We start from the raw sequence: 21,443 nt of genomic DNA, 5'->3' as shown, positions 1-21,443 counted from the left end.
TAATAACACAAGTAAGATTGAGATCCTATGCTAAAATAACAACTGAACTGGGGTTTTCTTTAAAATTTACAACCAAGATTAACCCTCTTTAAAAATGACGGCAAGTTGAAGTCCTATATAAAAATAACAACTAAAATTGAGGTCGTGTAAAAATAACAGCTAAGTTAAAGGTTCTCTGTGAATGTAACAATTAAGCTTGAGGTCCTTCGTAAAAATAATTACTAAGTCAGATTTAGGTCATATGTAAAACTAACAGCTAAAATTAAGAATGTAAGTAAATATTTTATTATAGTGACATGTATATATTTAGTTTTTCATATCAACAAATAGATACAATATAAACGTATATACATTACACCCGGCCCATTGGACCTATATGATTGAAATGCAATGGAAAAATAAAGTATAAGATTAAGATCTAGTGTTAAAATAACAATTACAACTGAGGGCCTATTTAAAATATCAACTAAGATTGAGGTCCTCTTCAAAAATAACAGGTAAGATTGAGTTCGTGTGTAAAAATAACAGCCAAGATTAAGGTATACTGTAAAAGTAACAGCTTAGATTGAGGTTCTCTCTAATAAAAATAACAGCCAAGACCGGGTTTTTTTGTAAAAATAATAGCTTATATTGAGATCTAGTGTAAAAATACCAACCAAAATTGATGTTCAAGGTAAAAAAAAAAAAGCTAAGATGGAGGTATTCCTGGAATACGTGTAAAAAAGTATCATCATTTTAATTAAATATGCTATCATCATAAATATTATAACATTATACACATCACCTTATTGTATTTTATACTATATCAAAAGAGGGATGATCACCTCTTTCTCTTTTAATAATGGAAATTGTGATTGCTTTCATCTAAGGCTTATCTACCATCTGTTAAGATGAGAAACTCACATATGGATAGATAATTATCAATCATTTACAGAATCACCCCTTTAAATTACTGATTCTGTCATATGCCTCTCATGGTATGCTGGAATGATATACACTTTAATTTTTAATCAAATATTAAATTTCTTTTGGAAAAACACACATGTTAAAACCTTTTATGAGTGACCATAGGTATGCTGAACCTTAAAAAACTTACATGTACATGTATCTTATAATCTATCTAGATGTTTTAAATATTTTGTCGTCTGCTATTGGTATAAGGATCTTTTTTCTTTTAAAGCTGAGCAAGACTCGTAAATAGGAATACGCCATTTTCGATATCATAATCTACGATACATCAACACCAGAGACCTGTTCAGCAGAGCGAACGTTCGCGAGCGCTCGCCAAAATTAATATTGGAGGTATAAGGAATTTTGGCGAGCGCTTGCGAACGTTCGCTCTGCTGAACAGGCCTCAGGGTATACTCTTTAGATTCGTCACACTGACTGCTTAATTGTCACGGGTACCGGCGTGGAATGGCGGTCCGTGTTCGTGCTGGTTATCTTGCATTACCTTTGTTTACATTTTATTGCAGCTACGTGTGTCTGTTTGTTTGTATACTGCACTGACCAGTACACCTATAATTGTAAGTTTCTTTGGTATCTTCCTTTCCTGCATTTGACGAAGTATTATTATTGTCGCTACTGAGTGCTGTATTGAATACGTCCGTCTACACCGGTGTCGACTGATTACACTGAACAGTGATAAAGTCATTTATGTATTCTTATGCTTATATGCAAGCTCACCGCAGCTTGTTTTTGCTAATTTTGTATAAGTCAATATAGGGGTCTGAAGGTATAGCGATTCTCCGAACAAAAATGGCGGACGCATTCTTTTTACGAATCGTGTTCAGCTTTAATATGCATTTAGATAAAATGCCAAAGTATGACATATATATGGACATGTTTTACGTATTAACGCGTATAAATATATACTGGTATATATATACGTTAGGATATTTAATAAATTAAAAGTTGGGTGTGGATTTAATGTCAGGATCTCGTGTGTCAGAATTATATCAAATTTCACGAGTAGGGGGTATATAAAATATACCCGTCTCACTCGTGAACCATGTATCACACACAACTACAACATGGTTTTCTGTCTATCACATTTTGGAAAAAATGCATTGTAATTGCCATGAATTGTTATGAATTTACCAATTCATAGATCCAAAACCTTGAATAATGCAGAAAAAATTTAGCTAGATTGAACATTTACACAAGTTATTATAGTAATGTACATTTACATGTAATGTAATTTTTTTTTCAAATAAATGCTTTTTCAGCTCGTGGAATAGACAATGCATTTGACAAACAAGTAGGGAAATGTGTATAGGATTGATATCTGATCAGTGGGTCATGTGGAAAATGGAAGAAGGCAGGGAAGGGGTGGGAGGGATATGAACTGTATGATGTCAGAAGACAACATGATATGGTTTATACAATATTCCTCTCGACCAATGAAATTTATAGAATTTTATCAGAGGCAAGATAAAAGTACATGGTTAATTGGAAAATTGCATAACGGAGAACAGATCATCCCTAACCTTATATATATATCTATTTCAAAGATCTACAAAGAAATAGGTATAATTATACATAAACATATCGTATATTTTTTTAATTTATGCATTTTTTCTAACAGAATAAATTTTTCTCTATGGCCGGAAATCGACATAGCAGCGAAGTTCCCTACCAGAACTATGACAAACTGAAGCAGACTATACTAATGAAACGACAGCGCGGGAAACATGAACTGTTTGTGGACCCTTCGTTTCCGCCGGATCTTTCGTCACTGACTTACGTCTATATAGGAGATGATCGATACGAAAGGACCAAATTTTCAAGACCTTTGGTGAGTTTATTTGTGAGGAAAATGCTGTACATTCTGAAATTGGAATTGAAATTAGAAATTAACTATATTAAAAAAGTATTTTGAAACATTGTACAACAACCTTTATATGGATAGATTATGTTAGAGTAATGCCCCGTTTTTGATGTGTGCATGCTATATAATGCAATAAGGCATAATTATAACACTTGTAAATTGATACAAAGTCTGGATTATTTACACAATGAAAGTATTCACATGTAGTATTGTTAATTGAAATATAAGGAAAGTGTTATGGTTGTGCATTAGAATTTAATTTTTTTTTCCCGCGACTTACTAATACGTACTTTCACAAGACCTTGAAGATCACAAATCCTTTAGGCGTCTACACCGATTATTTCTACAAAAGAATTGATTAAGATTACACTGATGTATAAAGAACGCTCTGAAAAGTTAACGTACATTTCTTCAAACAATAGACTTGTGTCAATGAAAAATGGAGGAAAAAATCCGTTTTTCACGTTTTTATAAGTACACACTTACTTTTTTTTGTCATGAGATCATTCTGAACAAATGCAAAATGTGAGTTCTGAAAAATCTCTAAAAATTGGAGTATATTAAACGCATGCTTGTGCATTAAATACAACAAACATATCAAATTCTACAAGTTTGAGACACATATAACCACGATTCAGTTTCACGTTTCTTAATTCGGTTATGTCATTGCTCTTTAGTCCGCGCTATCTCTGTGAGTGAATTCTCTACGACTTCCTTACAATAGATTTTCGATTGCCGTACTCGATAAACCATCTGTTTCAATAGATTACTGATGCAGGGACCTGTTGTGCTTACTTTTGACGTCTTCCTCTACCATTCGAGAAAAACATATTTTATTTTGCCATTGGGTCTTCCTTTTTAACTTTCAAAAAATGATATTGGTAACTAGGCTACAACTCAGTAAACCGTAAATGGTTAATTTAAAAAATATATATTTTTGTTTATAGTACATGTAGTATCACCTATCGTTTCAATGAGTCATGTTATTACTTTCAAATCCTTACTTGGAAATGCACTAAACTTCTAGTATATACATGTAAAAATAATAATTTGCTGCCTTTTGCTTAATAAAAAAGATGAAGGTAACGAACAGAGATTGATCTCTGTAAAACAAATATTTGAAGAGCGCATAAAACACGGACACCTGGATATTTCAGATGTGGGATTAGATGCCTAGAAAGCAAGAGAAGAGTCCCTTGTCTGGTCACACATGTTATACGACGTAATACTTTACCTCCAAGCTGTCAAGGCTTTAAAAGTCCTTATAGACTATTGAGTTAAAAGAGTTAAAATGATGATTATAATAGTAATGTTTTAACCATTAATCAAGTTAGTCAATTTCAATGTCAGTCAATTACATTTATTCATTGGTAAAAAAGACCTCCCATTCCACCCTTTTCACTGAAGATGATTTGACTTGTCTTTCTTTCTTTCTTTTTTTTTTTTAACCTGAAGTCAACCACGAACTTTGAGCTATAAGTGCAAATCTAGAACAATAAGATGCTTTTTCCAATACTGATGCAACTTGTGTTGAAGATTATTTTTTTTTATGTAGGATATCTATCCAAATGGAACATTCGCAGGTGTATGCGGAGTTTGGAATGTTGAGTTTCCATGGAAACATTTTAAGAAGCGAGCATGGTTTGAAGCTGCTATTCAAGTGCTCTCGTTAGCCGTTCGTTATATGGAAAAAGTCATCCCTGGTTATAGAAACTGTGAACAGAACTTCGACGAAGAGTACATTGGTAAATAAAAAAAAAATAAAACATTTAAAAAAATAAATCATCACTTAATTAAATCTCTTTCAGTATTTCTAATTAGATTGTTATCAGATGTACTTTTTTCAATATTTTTTTTTTTCATAATCAAGTTATTTGAAATTCCCAAAATTCCTTGTTAAGGTGCGTGTATTTGAAATTCCAAATATTTTCATGCCATTAAATTATTTGAAATTATAATGTTCGGAATTTGAATAAAAATTTATGATTCTACGCATTTAACAAAATGTCACGTTTAAAATATAAGTTTAGATAAAATTTAGTTGGAAAAACTATAAGTTCTTATTTTGCACGCTGAGGAATGATGACTCTATGCATGTTCTTAATTCACAACAATTTTAGGGGCCTTTCATTTTAACTTTTGGCGGTTTGGGAATTGGGTGGAGACCACGGTTGACGACAATCTTCCCGTTCTAGATGGAAAGTTGATGTACTGTAATGCTCGGGGAGAGCCACCAGAATTCTGGGGAGCCCTTCTGGAAAAGGCATACGCTAAGCAAGTATAGCTTCTTAGACGTAGGCGTTCAAAATAAACGTAGAGATATTACCAGACCAACTCATGTGGTGATAGAACATACCAGTATAGCACAGATGGTTGAAGACTTGTTGGCACTACTTTATCTTTAAAATGTTATTCATTCTAGAAATAAACTTAAAAAAAATGATATAAAAGGAAGTTATTTTCACAGAAAAAGTTTCAGTTTTAAAAAAGTACGTAAATGCAGAGTGTGCAAACGTTGAAAATCGAGACCATACGTATATTTCGGTTTATTTTCAGGTTTAATAAGGCCTATGAGACAATCGAATATGGTGATGTTCTGGACGCGTTAACGGACTTGACCGGTGTTATCTGTGAATACTTTACCCCTGACGTCAACCCCCCGGAACAATTCTTTTATACCCTGTACAGCTCAGTAGTCAATCGATCACTGGTAGTATGCTGGCGGAACGAGAAAAGACTCACTCGGACCGGATTCAACTTTGAAGGGGTCAGTTGTTATGTTTTATTTGAATGAAATGGTTTTTAAGAATATTGCACTTAATATATATATAGATAACTCAAAATTTATATTCATTCATGTTAATGACATCTTTAACATTTCACAGTGCAAAAGTACAGTATCACTTTTGGAACATGAATTTCTTCACATACATAGATACATGGTAATCTTTTGATATTTTTGATATTATGTTCGATTTTGTTTCTGTTTCATAGGCAGAAGACATAGCAAGTGATTTCGATAATAAAAGATATTTGCACCTTGTAACAGCTGTCACGAAGGTATTCACAAATGTTTACAATTCCATTTCCAATCTGTTTTTCAAAATATGGTATTGAACTATTCCTAATAAAAGGATTGTGCAAAATCATCAAAACTTCGCCCCTTATTAATATTTTTCTGTTCTTAATAACAAAATTGAGCATTCAACTCCGTCTACATGATAAGGTGTCTCGTCCCCAAAGTTTTACGTATACGTAGTCCTCTTTTTCCTCGTAGCTTTTCTGTATCGCTCCTCACCATTAATACACCTCTGCATTCTTCTCTATTATGCTATGAGATTCCCACTTTTCTTACAATTATTGTATCTTTCCTTGCATATACATACATGAATGTTTCATGATAAAATTTTCCTCCATCTCTTTTTTCCTCACACTGTTTCCAATTTTTTTAAATACTGTGCTCCTTTCCCCATCTCACCTGAGTATGCTTCACATATATTCTAACTTCCAGTGATTTTGATTATATGCTGATTTATATACCTGCACTCACGAATCACTTCATTCTGATACTCAGTGGAGAAAGGTTTCATACCTTGAGGGAGTTACATGTAGTAAATGATTTTTCTCAAACTCCAGTTTCTGTTATTTTTTTTATTCAAAGAGAATTTAGCCGCAGAAACTGTAGGTTATGGTTTTATAGTTTAGTCTTTGTCCATAATGGTCAGACCTATAATATATAACCATAACGCTACAGTTTCTGAAGCTATGGAGAAATATGATGCTTTATCAATTATCTCTTTAAATGAAAAAAAAATAATATAGGAACAAGCTTTTGAGAAAAACAGTAATTGAAGAACACTGGATATGGAACCCATTTCTCTCATTATACATATATAATTATGTGTTGCACATTTTATGTTCACTTTGGAAGGCGTGGAGTAAAACAGCCAATCGAAATCGGTTTATTATCCTAGGTGTTTTCAAAAAGAAAATGCATGGGATTAATGAAACACAATATGGATAATGGGGGAAGGTTGCTCTTTGAATGATTAGTTACTCAGCCCCGGTTGCATTCTTTCCATTCAAATCTGTATCCATTCGTGCATTATTTTTGGTGTACGCTAAATTCTCCATCATCTTCATCACTCATAATGCTGCATTTTACCCGGTTATACATCTTTCTTCTTTGTTGTTTCCATCGCCTCTAAAGATCTGTACCTTTCTTACACACCAGCCAAAGCTACTTTCTTTCACTGTGTTCATTGTTTTCCTTCCCCAAATATGCCTTTATGATTGCTTTTTTTAAATTTTTCATCTGTCTCGATTATAATGCGTGTTTTCATCCAAGATTGTCTTGATGATACTTTGTATTTTTTAACACTGTTATTCCTCTTTTAATTATTCAAGCGTTGAATAGCAATATGCTCTATTTGTCATCCATCATTTATTATTTTGATGTATACTTTAAGAGCCATTCTCTATAAGAACCAAAATTTCTCAATAATGGGTGGTAAGGTGATGTCACCGATTTTGATCAACACCCTTTCTTGAAATTTAGCAAAAAAAAAATTAATTGGTTTTTCCGTTACCATGGTAACCATACATGGCTCAAATATGGCCTCCTAGACGCCTCTCGCAGCACTGTTTTTGACATTTTTTAATCAAAAATAATTAAACAACCGAAAAATTTGAATATGAAATAAATATATCTGTTTAAGAACAAGACTGAAAGCAACAAAAATGATGCAAGTTATTTAAATTTGTCTATCATCATTGTATCTAATTTAATCACTAAAATCTCAATGTTTTGCTAAATTGACCATTTTTTGAAAAATGCATTTTTTTATACATTTTTGAGCATAAATTTAAAAAAAATGCAGCGACAGATTTTCATCTCAATCAAGTATAATGTGAATTTGAACTAAACGAAAAACATACAAAAAAAGAAAAGTTGTGTTTTTTCTTAAATCCAAAATAATTGACTTTCAAAATCGTTGTCATGGCAACATCAGAAATATTTCAAGATAGATTTACTTGTGTTTATACATATTTTTTGGATTAAAAATTGTTGGGAAAACTAAAATTTGGATCAATCTACATCTATCGCATATTAGTGCAGAATTTTGATTTTTTAAATAAGTTTTGCTAGTTGTCATAGCAACTGTATATGTCCATGTATTGTGCTTTTGTTGTCAAAAGAGACATAATTATGATCTTCATATTCAATTTTCATGTAAAAAAAATTCAATTAGCTCAACATTAATTCATTTGATTATTTCATTAAAAAATTTTAATGTGTTCATTGGCACATGCACAGTTGTCATGGAAACCTTTCAAACTTTCATTTAATATAATATGCTGTATAATGTTCTATGCGTGTGAGTTATAGTAATAATACTGGTCTTTTTAAGATCAGACAGAGGGTGATACATCGTAACATTGTAATTCAAATAAGACCCCATCTATTCATCATATGAAACAATATTGAGAAAAGGGATGAATCGTAGTTTATTCTAAAATATTTGAGTAGTTGCCATGGAAATAGCCATGTTGAATTTTCCTTAGCAACAAGTCTTTCAGTGTTTCAAGTGTTTAGACAATGGACTAAAAAGCATATTTTTCGTTTGACAGCGGAAAGACAAAATTAGATTGAAATGCTTTCAATATTTTTCTTTGGTAAAGATGTTTTTTACGGGGTATGTTTATTATGTGTTTTACATGTTTTATGCCCCAGTAATCAAAGAATATGGGTATATACATGTAGTTTTTGCCCTCTCAACCATTCTGTTTATTTGTCCACAAAAACGTTAACATTGTCCATAACTTTTATATTGTTGAGGCTATGGCTTTCATATTCAACATAATTTATGTATTCCCTCAAGATCTTTCATTGTGTACCAAAATATTTGATATATTGACGTTGGAGTATGACCAGTTTCGGAGGAATTTACCAAATTTTTACCTTGTCTACAACGCGTGAAATTTTGTGCTAGGGGTTTCATACCGTTACGTTACTGTGACAAGTCCTTTGGATGGATGTATGAATTTATAAAATATATATTTTACATTTTGACCTTCACCTTGGAATTTGACCCACTTTAACATTGGGAATAACTTTTGAGCAGTTACTATTAGGACCTTTATGTTTCATAATTGTATTCAATTCAACAAGGCCTCCCCAAACATACAAACAATATTGACATTTTGATCTTGGATGTTGATGTACTTTTGAAAAGCATTAACCATGGCCATATATTTATAACAATTGGTGCTAAGACTTTAATATTTCACTTGTGTGTTTCTTGTAAGGCCTTCTCATTTGTACCTTTTATTTCACCTTTCCACCTTGACCTTGGAGTCTGACCCACATTTAACTTTAGCCACGACTGTGCCAGTGTTTTCATATTTCACACACCTGTACATTCATTGAGACAGGTCGTTTCTTTGAGTAGCAATACTTTTCATTCACAAGAGGCCCATGGGCCACATCGCTCACCTGAGCACATTGGCTAGGAAATAACGCAGAAATCATTTCAGTATTGAGAAGTTTACATGGGGGTTGGAGTCTGGAATTTTAAATTACCAAATACCTGATGATGCTTCTATAAAACAAATGCCTTTGCTGTTTCTGCGCAGATGATTTTTTTTCCTATTCATTCATTTGATCTCTCCCCATTGTGGTCCAGCACTACCCCTGGGAGCCCTCATTTGAACCTGTATGACTTTGTACTACCTGAGAATGCCTCCATTTCAATATGATTAAACATGGCTATTCTGTTCTTGGGAAAAAAAATTTCCTTTATATTTCTAGGCAAAACTTTGATCCCCAATTATGGCCCACCCTATCCAGCCCCTACTTCCCATTCATGACTTGAACAAACTTGAATCAACACTACATGAGGATGCTTACTTAAATATATGACCAATCATGGCTTTGTGGTTCTTAAAAAAAAGAGTTTTCAAAATTTCCAGTGTATTCATTCCTGTGAAAAACTTAAATCGTCCATTGAGGGGTCATGATTTGAACAAACTTGAATCTACTGGTACACTACCTGACTACCTGAGGATGTTTTCACATCAGTTTCATCTTTCCTGGCACAGTGGTTCTGGAGAAGAAGATTTTCAAAGATTTTGCCTATATATTCCTATGTAAATCTTTGATCTTCAGTTGTAGCCCAACCCTACCCCTGGGGGTCATGATTTAAAGAAAATTGAATCTAAACTACAAAATGTACCTGAGGATGCTTCCATATGAGTTTCATCTTTCCTGGCCTAATGGTTCTTGAAAAGATTTTTAAAAGATGCCATTAATTTTTCATTAATTCATAATTATCTCCCCTTGGTAGAGGGATTGGCCCTTCATTTAAACAAACTTGAATCCCCTTTACTCAAGGATATTTTGTGGCAAGTTTTGTGGAAATTGACCCAGTGGTTCTTGAGAAGAAGATGAAAATGTGATAAGTTTACGATGACGACAACGACAGACAAATTTTGATCAGAAAAGCTCATTTGAGCCTTTGGCTCAGGTGAGCTAAAAAGAGGTTGTTTTTTAAAAAAAAAAAAGAACAAATCTGGTTTTGGAAATATGATACGTTTTTATTCGGTTAAAACAATTTGAAAAGCATTCAATGTTGAGAGATTTTGAGATTTTGACATCAAGCTGTTAAAAAGGAGAGTGGCCCATTACTATAACTGAATGAACACTAAAAACAGGATTTTACCTCAGAATTTAAATTGTAAAATTCTACACAAGGTTAGGAGAAGTCTACTACTGCACCCAACTTAACAATCACACAGAAGACTCTACATGAAAATCATAAGGAAAATATATAGAGAACAATAGTGTGCAACCATCTTTGGTACACGTGTAGATGTTTTCCTCCCTTTTAATTTTTGTAGGCAGACTGTTTCACAATCTCACTTGCTCCCTGTGATACTTCACTTTGAATTTGATGAAGATCCACTTCTGGAATACTTGGGAAAGAGATATACTTGAGAAAAGAAGTTATTTTATGTTGATATCTAAGCCATGGTTTCAGTAGAGTTTTTTCTTCATTTTCTGTGCATGTATCTACAATTTCTCTGACTCTTTACTTGACAGTTTTCAGAGATTGTTCAATAACCTGCAAAAAGATTAAAATATGCAAAAATTAAACCAAGTTATAAATTCTTTGAAAATACATGAAACATTCTATGAAGCTGAAAGTATTATAAAATAGATAAATGTAAATGTAGTGTAGTAGCAAAGGAGAATTGCATGAAGAAAACATATGGCTGGACCGCGAATCGAACCCGTGACCCCTGCATTACTAGTCAGGACTCAGGTGCTCTAACCACTGAGCTATCCAGGCTGATATCCAGGGTCCGTATAGCTCGAACTTCTACATTCCTCCCTCCTTAAATAGTCTTCTACCGGGAATCGAACCCGGGACCCCTGCATTACTTGTCAGGTGCTCTAACCACTGAGCTATTCAGGCCGATATCCACGGTCCGTATAGCCCGAACTTCTACAGTAGTTATTATCCCCCCTCCCATGTGCTTCAAAGGAGAGGGTGGTATACTGTTTTATCCCTGTGTGTCTGTCTGTCCATGTGTCTGTCAGTAGCAAATTTTTGGTGTCAGTTTTTCAGCAACTACTCATTTCAAATGCTTGAAATTTTTGCACATTCTTTACTGAGGCATGCCATCTGATGTCAACTTCCTGTTTGTGCATCTGTCCATATCATACAAAAGAAATTTTTATAACAACTTTCTCAGCAACTAGTCATTGCAGATTATTGAAACTTGAGCACATTCTTTGCTGAGGCATGCAGTATAGCAGGATTAAATTCATTTCTGTAATCTTTCTATTTCCCTGCATCTGCCCATTATTGAACTTGTTTAACATTAACATGATACTAAGTGTATATTCACATCAGAGTGAGGGTATTACTATTGTGCATTGGCTCACATACTTTTTTTACAGCTCTTTTAAAATCAGATCTGCTATTCTTGTTTAAACTTCACCAGTGCTGGTTAATACAGTGTAGTGCAAATTAAAATGAGGAAATATGCATCATCATAATTTTGTTTCATAGATCTTTAAGACAAAAAAATGTTGAAATAAAATTGTATGTAATGTGGGTTAAAAAGTTTATGACCTTGACAACCAAATGAAATTCTTAGTAGTAACTAATATATACATAAACAAGGCAAGAAAATGATGTCTGTATTTTTAATTTGATAATCGTCTTTGGGATTATTTAAATTTGATCAGGATTGGTCAAAATATCAAAAAAAAAATATTTCTTAAATATTTTGCAATTTAATTTAATTTTCAAAAAAAAAAAAATGACTGACTTCTAAAATTGTTCATTTTAGTTGTGACAATAGTTTTATGAAGATTTTAACCATGCAATATAGACCTTCATATTTTTCACTTATTAATAAACATAAGATTTTAAACCATAAGCATTTTGTTTGCAAATAAAAGTTTTTAAAATTATTTTCTCTGAAAAATGTCCATATCATGGCCTTGAATGAAGTAGCTCTTTATGTTCATAAAGGTGTGGCTGAGCCTAAAATAAATAAGCACAATAAGCACCCCTTCTACTGTAGTGACAAAAACATAGTGTTTACTGTTACAACATTGTTTATCCTGGAACTTTGTAAAATACACATAACATATATAATGCTAAAATATTTGATCAAATAAATTAAATTATTCGGTGTAAATTATATAATTTATTTTTGATTACTATATTTCCAATAGATCATGTATGTACCAGTAACCTTGTAATCATTGTTAGATGATGTCTTGTATAATTTTTTTTTTCACTAAAGACATCTTTATTCCAATTTGTTTTCTGTTTACTTTTAAACTGTTTATCATTATTATGAAATTTCTAAACGACAAATTAAACTATGAATGATAGCTTGCATAATGAATAATAAATTACAAACCTGATCATATTTCCTGTTTTGATTGTCGGCTAGATTTTCATCGGACATCCTCTTCATATTGTTTGAGCATTCAACTTCATGAGACAGGCTGGTACATAGAGCTAAAAGTTCAAATTGAATTAACTTTATTTGAGCTGATAATCAAAAGATATATCATTCATACAAATCTTGTTTTAATGTAGTTTTTTTTAAAAGTACTATATGCTTGTTAAAATAATTTAAGCATCCCCCAAACCATTGTTTAAATCAAAATTTATATTAACATTTGTTTAAACATTAATCATGTTATTTAAACCCTAATAAGGACATTTATTCAAAGACAGAAATGTGCACTTTAAAATAATAAATATTCCACTATACATACTAGTAAACACTGACTGTACAATGCTCACAGGTTCCAGGAAGAACAAGTCCTCTAGCCTCTGTGTATTTTGAGTACACCATTGACTGGGATCAGTCTGTTGGATTTCTGCTTCTCATGGAATGAATTATGATTCACCAGATTTTTTTAAAATAAGGAATGGCATTTGACACCAAATTTCTTCTTCGTACATCACTCAGTCACTGTTTTGTTTCAACGGCTGAGAAAAATGTGTGGAACAAATTTCCCTATTATCAGAACTGGACGGCAAAATACCACATTCTTTTAGTAATATGTCCTTATTATTCATATCAACTGAATTCAAATTAAATACATCTTCTGACAAGTGTAATTTGTAGTAAAAACGAAGAAGCAAACCAATCTGAAAGTCTTCTGCTGGCAAAAAACATTCCTTTTTTCGCAGGAAACACAAAAGAGTTACACGAAGGGAAATAACTCTTGATAAAATTTAGAACTTTTCTCTTGAAAAACAGCAAATTTACAAGGCTTTATTTTCTTTATTTTAAATAACACACCTCCAATTTTTTTAAGGTTAACTTATATATCTTTAATCTTTTTACAGGATTAGTTTTGTTGAATTGCGTTGCTGCGTTTATGAGTTTCAGCCACATACATTATAAAGGAAATAATAGAAAATGTGACAAAAGTATGACTTGCTGGTTTCCATGGAAACAGCAGTATCCCATCATTTTGCATATACCAGTATAATTGACTAGTTGTATGTATTAATTTACCAAAGTTTTATTAAAATCGGTGACTACATGGCTTTCCATCAAATTTTGGTGCTTATAGAGAATGGCTCTTAAATTCTTCGATATTTTGCACTATACCTGAACTGCATTCTTGCTTCTTGACATCTTATCGATATCCTTGTGATAAAATTATATTTATTGCTCCATTCTGTCCTCATGTTTCCATGATTTTGTTTTGTTAATTCCTTAAGTATACTTGTAATCGTTGTACTCAAGCCCATTCCACTACTATCTCGCACGAACTCCCCCTTCCATTGCAGGATTGCCTTTCATTTCTCGCCAAACTTCATGACCATGCTCATTGCATCATCTTCTCGTTCAGTTATGACTTAAATGCATTGTTGCGAATTTTATTTTATTAAACTGCATCATTCTTCATCTCCTTCGATTTCCGTCCTGTCCTTTTTCCATGAGATGTTTTTTTAAATCACTTTCCCTCGTATAATCTAGATTAAGACAGTGTAAATGTCATTGAACTTTCATTAATAAAACATTTTCACCCTTGCTACTATATCGTGCTTTTTTTGTTCCTTCGTATTTATCTTGCTTCTTTTTTCAGTATTATCCCTCCCGCTTATCCAAGATTAATTTTCATTCCAACTTAATTCCATCATGATCACCCAGTAATTTTTTATTATTTTCTTTCATTATGCGCATTTCTTTCTTTTTCTATAAGCGCTAGTGGAATGAAAGAAAAATCCGCTCCGTTTTTTTTTTAATTATATTTTTCGTATTTGATATTTAAAAATCAATTTGAGCACCTTCAAGTAAATAACACCTTGTACTGTAAGTCATACAATTAATGGAGATTTATTTCCTCTATTAGTATTATAGTCATATAAAAAAAAGCAACGAATTAGTTTATGTAAAATCGTAGTTTCTAAAAAAAATATTGATATTGTAAATGTATTGTAATTCAAATAATTATTTTCTCTCTTTATTTAGAAATTACATTTCCGATTTCTTTTTTAAAAGAAAAAAAAAACATGACGTGTAGCGTGATTTAATTGAGATTATTATTTTTTTAAAAAAAGTATCACAGATTATCAATTTTATTGTTTATAATTATATTTCATTTACTACTAATGAAAAACATGTCTTCACCTGTAACGCACTGTTGTCATGAAGAAATAGTTTTTCAAAATATTTTAATGATATTATTTTTGGAAAGTTCCCACTAATTGATGGAAGGGAAGTAGAAGTGGTAAGACTAAGGTGTTTCTTTCCTGGTGAACCAAAATGGAATGGAAAATTCTCAGACAGGTATTATTATCATTTCTATTATATTAATTGATATAACTCAATAGTAAAACTGGAAACATGATTTTTTTTTTAAATATTACACTTGGAATTTACTATTACATATTTTGTCAACAGGACTGTAAAACGTTGCCACTATGTTTTAGTTAAACTACATGTACTACATTAAATGAAATACAGTTGCAGCAGTCTTGTGGGCAATATAATCATTAATCAAAAAATCCATCTACAAAAGGTCATGGCGTTCGTGCTGATCTTACTTGCTGACCAAACCCGTAAACTAAGGTGAATACTAATGCAATGCAACTACGTGCATCCTGTCATCTCTATGGTAAAGTGTGGATTTTTGCTTTCTACACTAAAATTAAGGGACCTAAATATTTAACAGAATTTTTTTTTAAATACCGTGTATGCTTTCTTCAAATAAAGTGCAAACACTTCAACTTACTCTTGAAGATAAAAATATAATTATATAAGTATTATATATACTCAACAGAAAAAGAAACTCATATTCAGATTAAACAGGATAATCTAAATTTTCAGTTTAAATCTTAATTTTAAAAAGTGATTTTAGAGTGTGTTGTGATGAACATCAAATAAGTCCTATGTTCCAAATTGACAAATTAAGTTGATGTCATTGACGTCGCCTCCAAATTCTAGAGGCATACGTCTTTACCAATCCATATGTCCTTTGCGACCTCTAAGTGCTATTGGATTTCCAGTGCACGAATACCAGCTCCTCTCAGTCTTTTGTGAACAATTTGTGCATTTTATGCTGATTTCAGCAGTTTGTACAGCAGTTCCCAGTCGATTGCGCAGGTGCTGATGGAGGATCTGACGGTCCTTTCTGGGTGTGGTAACCCGCGAACGGCGAGTTCTAGGTCTGTCATCTGTGTTTGTTGCTGCATGGTGGAGACGTGCGTTTAACTGCTGCAAAGCCGATTGATGTACACCAAATGCAGTTGCAACTTCCAGTTGCGTAGTTCCGGTTAGAATCATTGTTAGAGCCTTATTGCGTTCATCTTTGTTTAGGCGTGGCATTGCAGCATCAACATTGCAATCAAAGAAAAAATATGGGTTTAATAGGAGTGTTTATTGTTTCTCTAAATGCAAAATTTCATTTAAAGTAGACCCTCGATTTACAAGAAATCATGCAAAACACTATTTTCATAAACACTATTAATCAAGGGAAATAATTCAACAATTGGGATTTAAAAGCCCATGATGTACTTTTAATAGGTCACAGGTATTTAATGATAAAAAAGATAGTTGTTCCATATACTTTTTCAAAAACATTTTGATGAGTTAAAATTATGCGTTTCTTTTTTTGTTGAGTATATATTGCATATAATGTACAAAATTTCTAACAAACGAGTGTGAATTTGTTTTTTGAGTTCATGACCCAGATGGACTGGTTTAACCACGGTGGCGATTTGGTACATTGGAAAAATTTTTAAAAAGTCTAAGAAACAAAGTGAACACAAAATGGATTTATGTACATGTATAAAATAGTGCTATATCTGCCCTATGTGTTAAGCATAGTTCCTGGTTATAATTTTTATCCATATCGAGTACTAGTAATTCCACTCGTCATGTAACAGGGATAAAAACCGACGAAACTCGATCTCTGAAATTCATTATGGAACTACAAAACATTGGAAACCCTATATATATATATATATATATATATATATATATATATATATATATATATATATATATATATATATATATATATATATATATATATATATATATATATATATATATATATGTATGTATGTATATATGTATAAGAAATTAAACATAGGATAAACATCATCTGATGTTGAAAATTGATTTCAAAATTTTTAACATTTATTAAATTTATTATTTTGAAGTCAAATTATAAAGCTTTTCTGGTTTAATCTAAAAATTACTTGAATATAGGAATTTTGTTCGCAATATCTTACCTTTGCAGGGACCTGCAGTTACAATGCATATTATTCTCTTGCATACTTGTGCTTTTATGATTGTCGTTTCTAAAATCATATGAAACAGAAGAGAATTAAAAAATCTCAAAATGATCATTTCAGAGATGCCACCTCTTGGTTGGGGGTAAACAAGGAATTTAACGAGAAATATACACCGCTTAAAACTAAAGAAGACAACGAATACTGGATGACGTTGAATGATTTTCAATGTAATTTTGGCGGACTAATAATTTGCAGTGGTACAGATCCTTACCGTGCGGAAGGATTCGGTGTTATGCGGTCATACACTTGTAAAACTGAAAATCTTTCTGATCTTGTTTATATTTTACACTCTCAGAGGAGACTTTCAGAACGTAGATCATCGAGTCTTAAGGCAAAAGATCATGGAAGACTGAGAAACCATGTCAATGAGAAAGTAAAGAAAACTGAGAAAAAAGTCAACGAAATTAAAGTGACCGAAACAAATCTTACTGTGAAAATGGACACTTGTCGACGCCACAGCACCGGTGACGCAACAGTAACATCAGAGAATATTACTCACATATCATATCCTGGATATATAACTGACCACTCGACGCAGGGACATAACATCAAATGCCAAATGTTTACTTCCAAAAAACACCATTCCTATCCACATGAAGAAATATATAACAATATCAACACTAGGGTTTCCTTCGACCTTAATAGTTCGAATAGTACCTCGGACATTTCAGTGATCATTTCTCGCCCGCATAGTGCACCAATGTCGGCAGGTGAAACAGACTCTAAGTATGGATCTTCAGGTTCAGTGTCTCAACTTACACAGAGCAATTTTCTTGCCACACGAAAAGACTTTTTCCGACCCAGAGGCGGATGGAAACAGATTATCGAGCAACACGGGAAATGGACTAGTAAGTCACTTAATATCTTGTTATAAACAGTGAGAAATAACATGGATTTGGCATTCTCAACAAACCCATGCCAAATAATAGATGGTTTCATTTTCTTTTTCATACAAAACTGCACATTTAGTAAGCTATACTTTAGTAGCTACCGTATTCTTCCCGAATATTTGAGAAACAGGTACCATCTGTATATGTGTAATGGTGTTCAAAATACAGAATTCCAAATTGACATTATTCAATCAAATTGTCATTAATCATTTCTTAAATATATTTTAAATGATATATTGTGTTTATAAAAATGAAGGAACATTTTAAGTGCCATTTAATGAGAGCAAGAAATTCTTTTTGGCATCTAAAGGGAGACAAAAATAGATTTATAAAATTTGTTTGATTATTTTGCCGAACCTTGAATATATAACTTAAGAACAAACGTTAATTTGCCTTTATACAGAAAGTACAAGTGGAATAACTTCTTCCAGTTTGGACGTATTGAGTAAGTGCTCCAGAATCTCTATAGCCTTATCCAAAAAAGAAGGAGATCCCAAGGATCAACAGCCTAGCTTATCTAAGAAAAACCTAGTGCTGGTCTCACTATTACAGGACTACAGACACGGTGTGGAACATTCCAACAATATGCCAGTTCAATTTGGATTTAGTTTGTTCAGGGTGGGTATACATGTATAAGTAAATTTAGGATCATTTCTTTAGTACTAGAATTTACAAAAAAGATTTTGTTATACCTTGTTTTCATAGGCAGTCTTATCTAATGAAGTGACCATTAATGATATATATATAATTATTATAATAAGAATTGTTGAGCGGATCTTTTTGCTTACTCACAGGAAAATAAAAGAGTAATTTATACTTTATTAAGAATATTCCTACTTACCACAGCTTATCTGTGATTTTAATGTTTTTTGTGAACCAAAACTTTCAGTCTTTAGTCATTTTATTTCTGAATTCAGCTGAAATAAGTTCTTTTCTTTAATCTTTATTTTACTGGTAACAAACATAAGTATTGGGTTAATTGTTCACAGTGTAAAAATGCTGAACATGGTGAGAAAAAGCACTTGTCCAAACTTCAGTTTATGTTGAACTCTGAATCCAAGTACGAGTCAAGGGAGTTAAGAACGAGGATCAGCCTCGATGACGGCTGTTATGTCGTCGTGCCATACTGTATGACGTCAGGTCATGACGGCGAATATCTCCTCCGCATTATTGGAGAAAAAGATCTGCTGGAAAACAAGAACGGATGGTAAATAAATCTTTAGATATTCTGCAACTTTAGAAAAATATAATGTCTGAAGTAGCAGTACCTGATTCATCTCTAAATTACATTTATTTCAATTACAGAATGAGTTAATTGCGTCTGCTTTTTGCTTTCAAAGTGTATTTTAAGTAAAATTGTGAATTCTCAAGGATAAATGCATTAATTTTATTTCTTTTTATTTCAGTGCCATTTCTTAATGAAAATGGATGGCAATCGAAATATATTTCATTGCCCTTTTTATGATTATTTTGCTAATTATCCTGTGGTTAAAAGATATTGTTTTCAACAAATATGAATGAAATTATTTTTATACGTTCATAAATATTATATTTCTTACATGTGCCTTTTATATTCGAAAAGACATTGTTTACGATGCTTACATATATGTACAATTATTGTGTAGAAACTTTTTTCAACTTTTAAAACGAATTATTTTAAATATTTAAATTTCTTAAGAGGTTAATTTTGAGGGGTTTTTTTTGGGGGGGGGGGTCAAAAGATCTTCATCAATGTCATTTTAATACATGTAAATTTATTAAAAACTTTGCTTTGGTTCTGAAAAGACGCAGCTAATATTTTTTTCTGTATATCAGCTATTTATCAGAAAATGTGTTAAATATTCTTATCATATTTAAAGTTTTCAGAGGTGCTACGTTGATGGTTTTTTAAAATAAAATCTAACCAAAAAATTACACTTTATTGTTTTTCTTGTCCTTTACTAATGTATAAAAGATTACCATCAGGTTTATTTTAATAATTTCCTAAGTATTACAAATAGTAGTAGTTATTTAACACAGTTTGTTTGTAAAATTCAAAACGGTTTTTTTTTCTGTCTCAAAAATAGACAGTACACGTGTTCCACTTACCGATGCATTTATTCAGTACTCAGCTTAAAAATCTATTAAACATTACAAAATAGGAGCGGAGCCTCCAAAACATCAGGAATGAGTATCCTCTCCTCACCGGTCATACCCGCCGTATGCTCCTTGTCATGAACGGGAAAAAATGGAGGAAAAAAATCCGTGGACACATCAGTGTGTAAATAATGGTCTAACAATCAGTTTGATATTTTAAAGTCCGGTAAGCATTTTACTAATGATAAATTGTATTTGCTAACAAGGTTATTGCATCGACCATAAAACTTATGATGACTATAAACGAGACTGTTGATATTCTTGATTCATCAGCTTGTTTATCAATTATAACTTACCGTTTTAAAACTAACCTTTTGCGATTTTTTAAAGGTCTTCTTTAAGGTACGTTGATACTCTGATAAGAGATATAACTCTTAATGACACAAATGTCTATTATTCCTTTATAAATTTGTCAAGTTTAAGTGCCTATTTGTCAAATTTTGCCCCGCAAGCCATGCTTTTATTGTTTGTATTTTATTCAATATATACATTTCCTCTGGAAAATCATAAAAGTTAAAGAAAAAATTCATATGAGTGAGCAAAGGGTTTTATAATCTTAAGGAGGTTCGATCCTGAGATTTTGAGCGGACCTTTATTACATCATTTTTAAGTTCTAACATTAAATCTGTATTCTACAATGCAAATTAAACTATATCCAAGGGTAAAAAAAAATTAAAAACCCGATTAATTTCCATTTAGATAGACTTATGTCAGGAACTATATTTTGTGACCGGAGATTTTTTTTAAAAAAGAAAACGACCAGTTTTTTCCTTTTAAAATGTATACAGTACTGCTAAATTTAGATTCCTATTTTTCCATGCTGATTGCACGTACACGTACACAGAGCTGGTTTTTTTAATTCAGTAAAAATTTTTTATGATGGTTCTGAAATATCTTTTAAATCATTTTCATGTATCCTTTAATTATGTGACAAATATAGTAAATATATTCTGAAAGTCCAGAAAGAAAATTGAGCCAAATTTAGCATTAAATAAAATGAACACATATGTAGTAAAACTAGTATTTAAAAATGTACATTGGCCCTCTTCTTTTTCTTTTCTATATATAACTTTGACCAATCTGCCTACATTCGGAAAAAGTTAAGATTTGAAATAGTTTTCTTGCTTGTTAAGTTTTCAATGCCAGAAAAATAATACTTTTGAGTGCAGAAAGGTCTATTAATTGATTATGTGAAGCAATTTGCAACTTTTTCATAGTCTTAATTTTAAAGTGTCT

The 21,443-nt window shown here is 32.0% G+C and overlaps 1 protein-coding gene and 1 long non-coding RNA gene across 2 annotated transcripts; one reads left to right on the top strand and one right to left on the bottom strand.

Annotated features, from left to right (window-relative positions):
* Positions 1–2,597: 2,597 nt before the first annotated feature.
* Positions 2,598–19,282, top strand: LOC134244163 (calpain-3-like). Its single transcript, XM_062726430.1, has 9 exons — positions 2,598–2,797; positions 4,386–4,575; positions 4,951–5,104; positions 5,387–5,597; positions 5,825–5,890; positions 15,078–15,169; positions 17,242–18,029; positions 18,475–18,689; positions 19,061–19,282. The coding sequence occupies exons 1-9, from the start codon at positions 2,603–2,605 to the stop codon at positions 19,280–19,282; spliced, it is 2,133 nt and encodes a 710-aa protein (XP_062582414.1). The 5' UTR covers positions 2,598–2,602.
* On the bottom strand, positions 12,344–13,464 carry LOC134244162 (uncharacterized). Its single transcript, XR_009987172.1, has 3 exons — positions 13,165–13,464; positions 12,773–12,873; positions 12,344–12,387 (listed from the first exon to the last, which is right to left on the bottom strand). It is a non-coding gene; the product is annotated as an uncharacterized LOC134244162 (long non-coding RNA).
* Positions 19,283–21,443: the final 2,161 nt, after the last annotated feature.

Source organism: Saccostrea cucullata, unplaced genomic scaffold, assembly GCF_032062105.1.
Source record: "Saccostrea cucullata isolate Sc308-1 unplaced genomic scaffold, CSIRO_AGI_Scuc_v1 ctg512, whole genome shotgun sequence".
NCBI classification, from domain to species: domain Eukaryota; kingdom Metazoa; phylum Mollusca; class Bivalvia; order Ostreida; family Ostreidae; genus Saccostrea; species Saccostrea cuccullata.
This window is presented reverse-complemented; position numbering and strand designations above follow the sequence as displayed.

Excerpts from the sequence above, each read along its gene's own strand:
- LOC134244163 (XM_062726430.1), top strand. The coding sequence starts at position 2,603 with ATGGCCGGAAATCGACATAGCAGCGAAGTTCCCTACCAGAACTATGAC. Across the intron at positions 4,576-4,950 it reads CTTCGACGAAGAGTACATTG|GGGCCTTTCATTTTAACTTT; the intron begins GTAAATAAAAAA and ends CAACAATTTTAG. Across the intron at positions 15,170-17,241 it reads AATGGAAAATTCTCAGACAG|AGATGCCACCTCTTGGTTGG; the intron begins GTATTATTATCA and ends TGATCATTTCAG.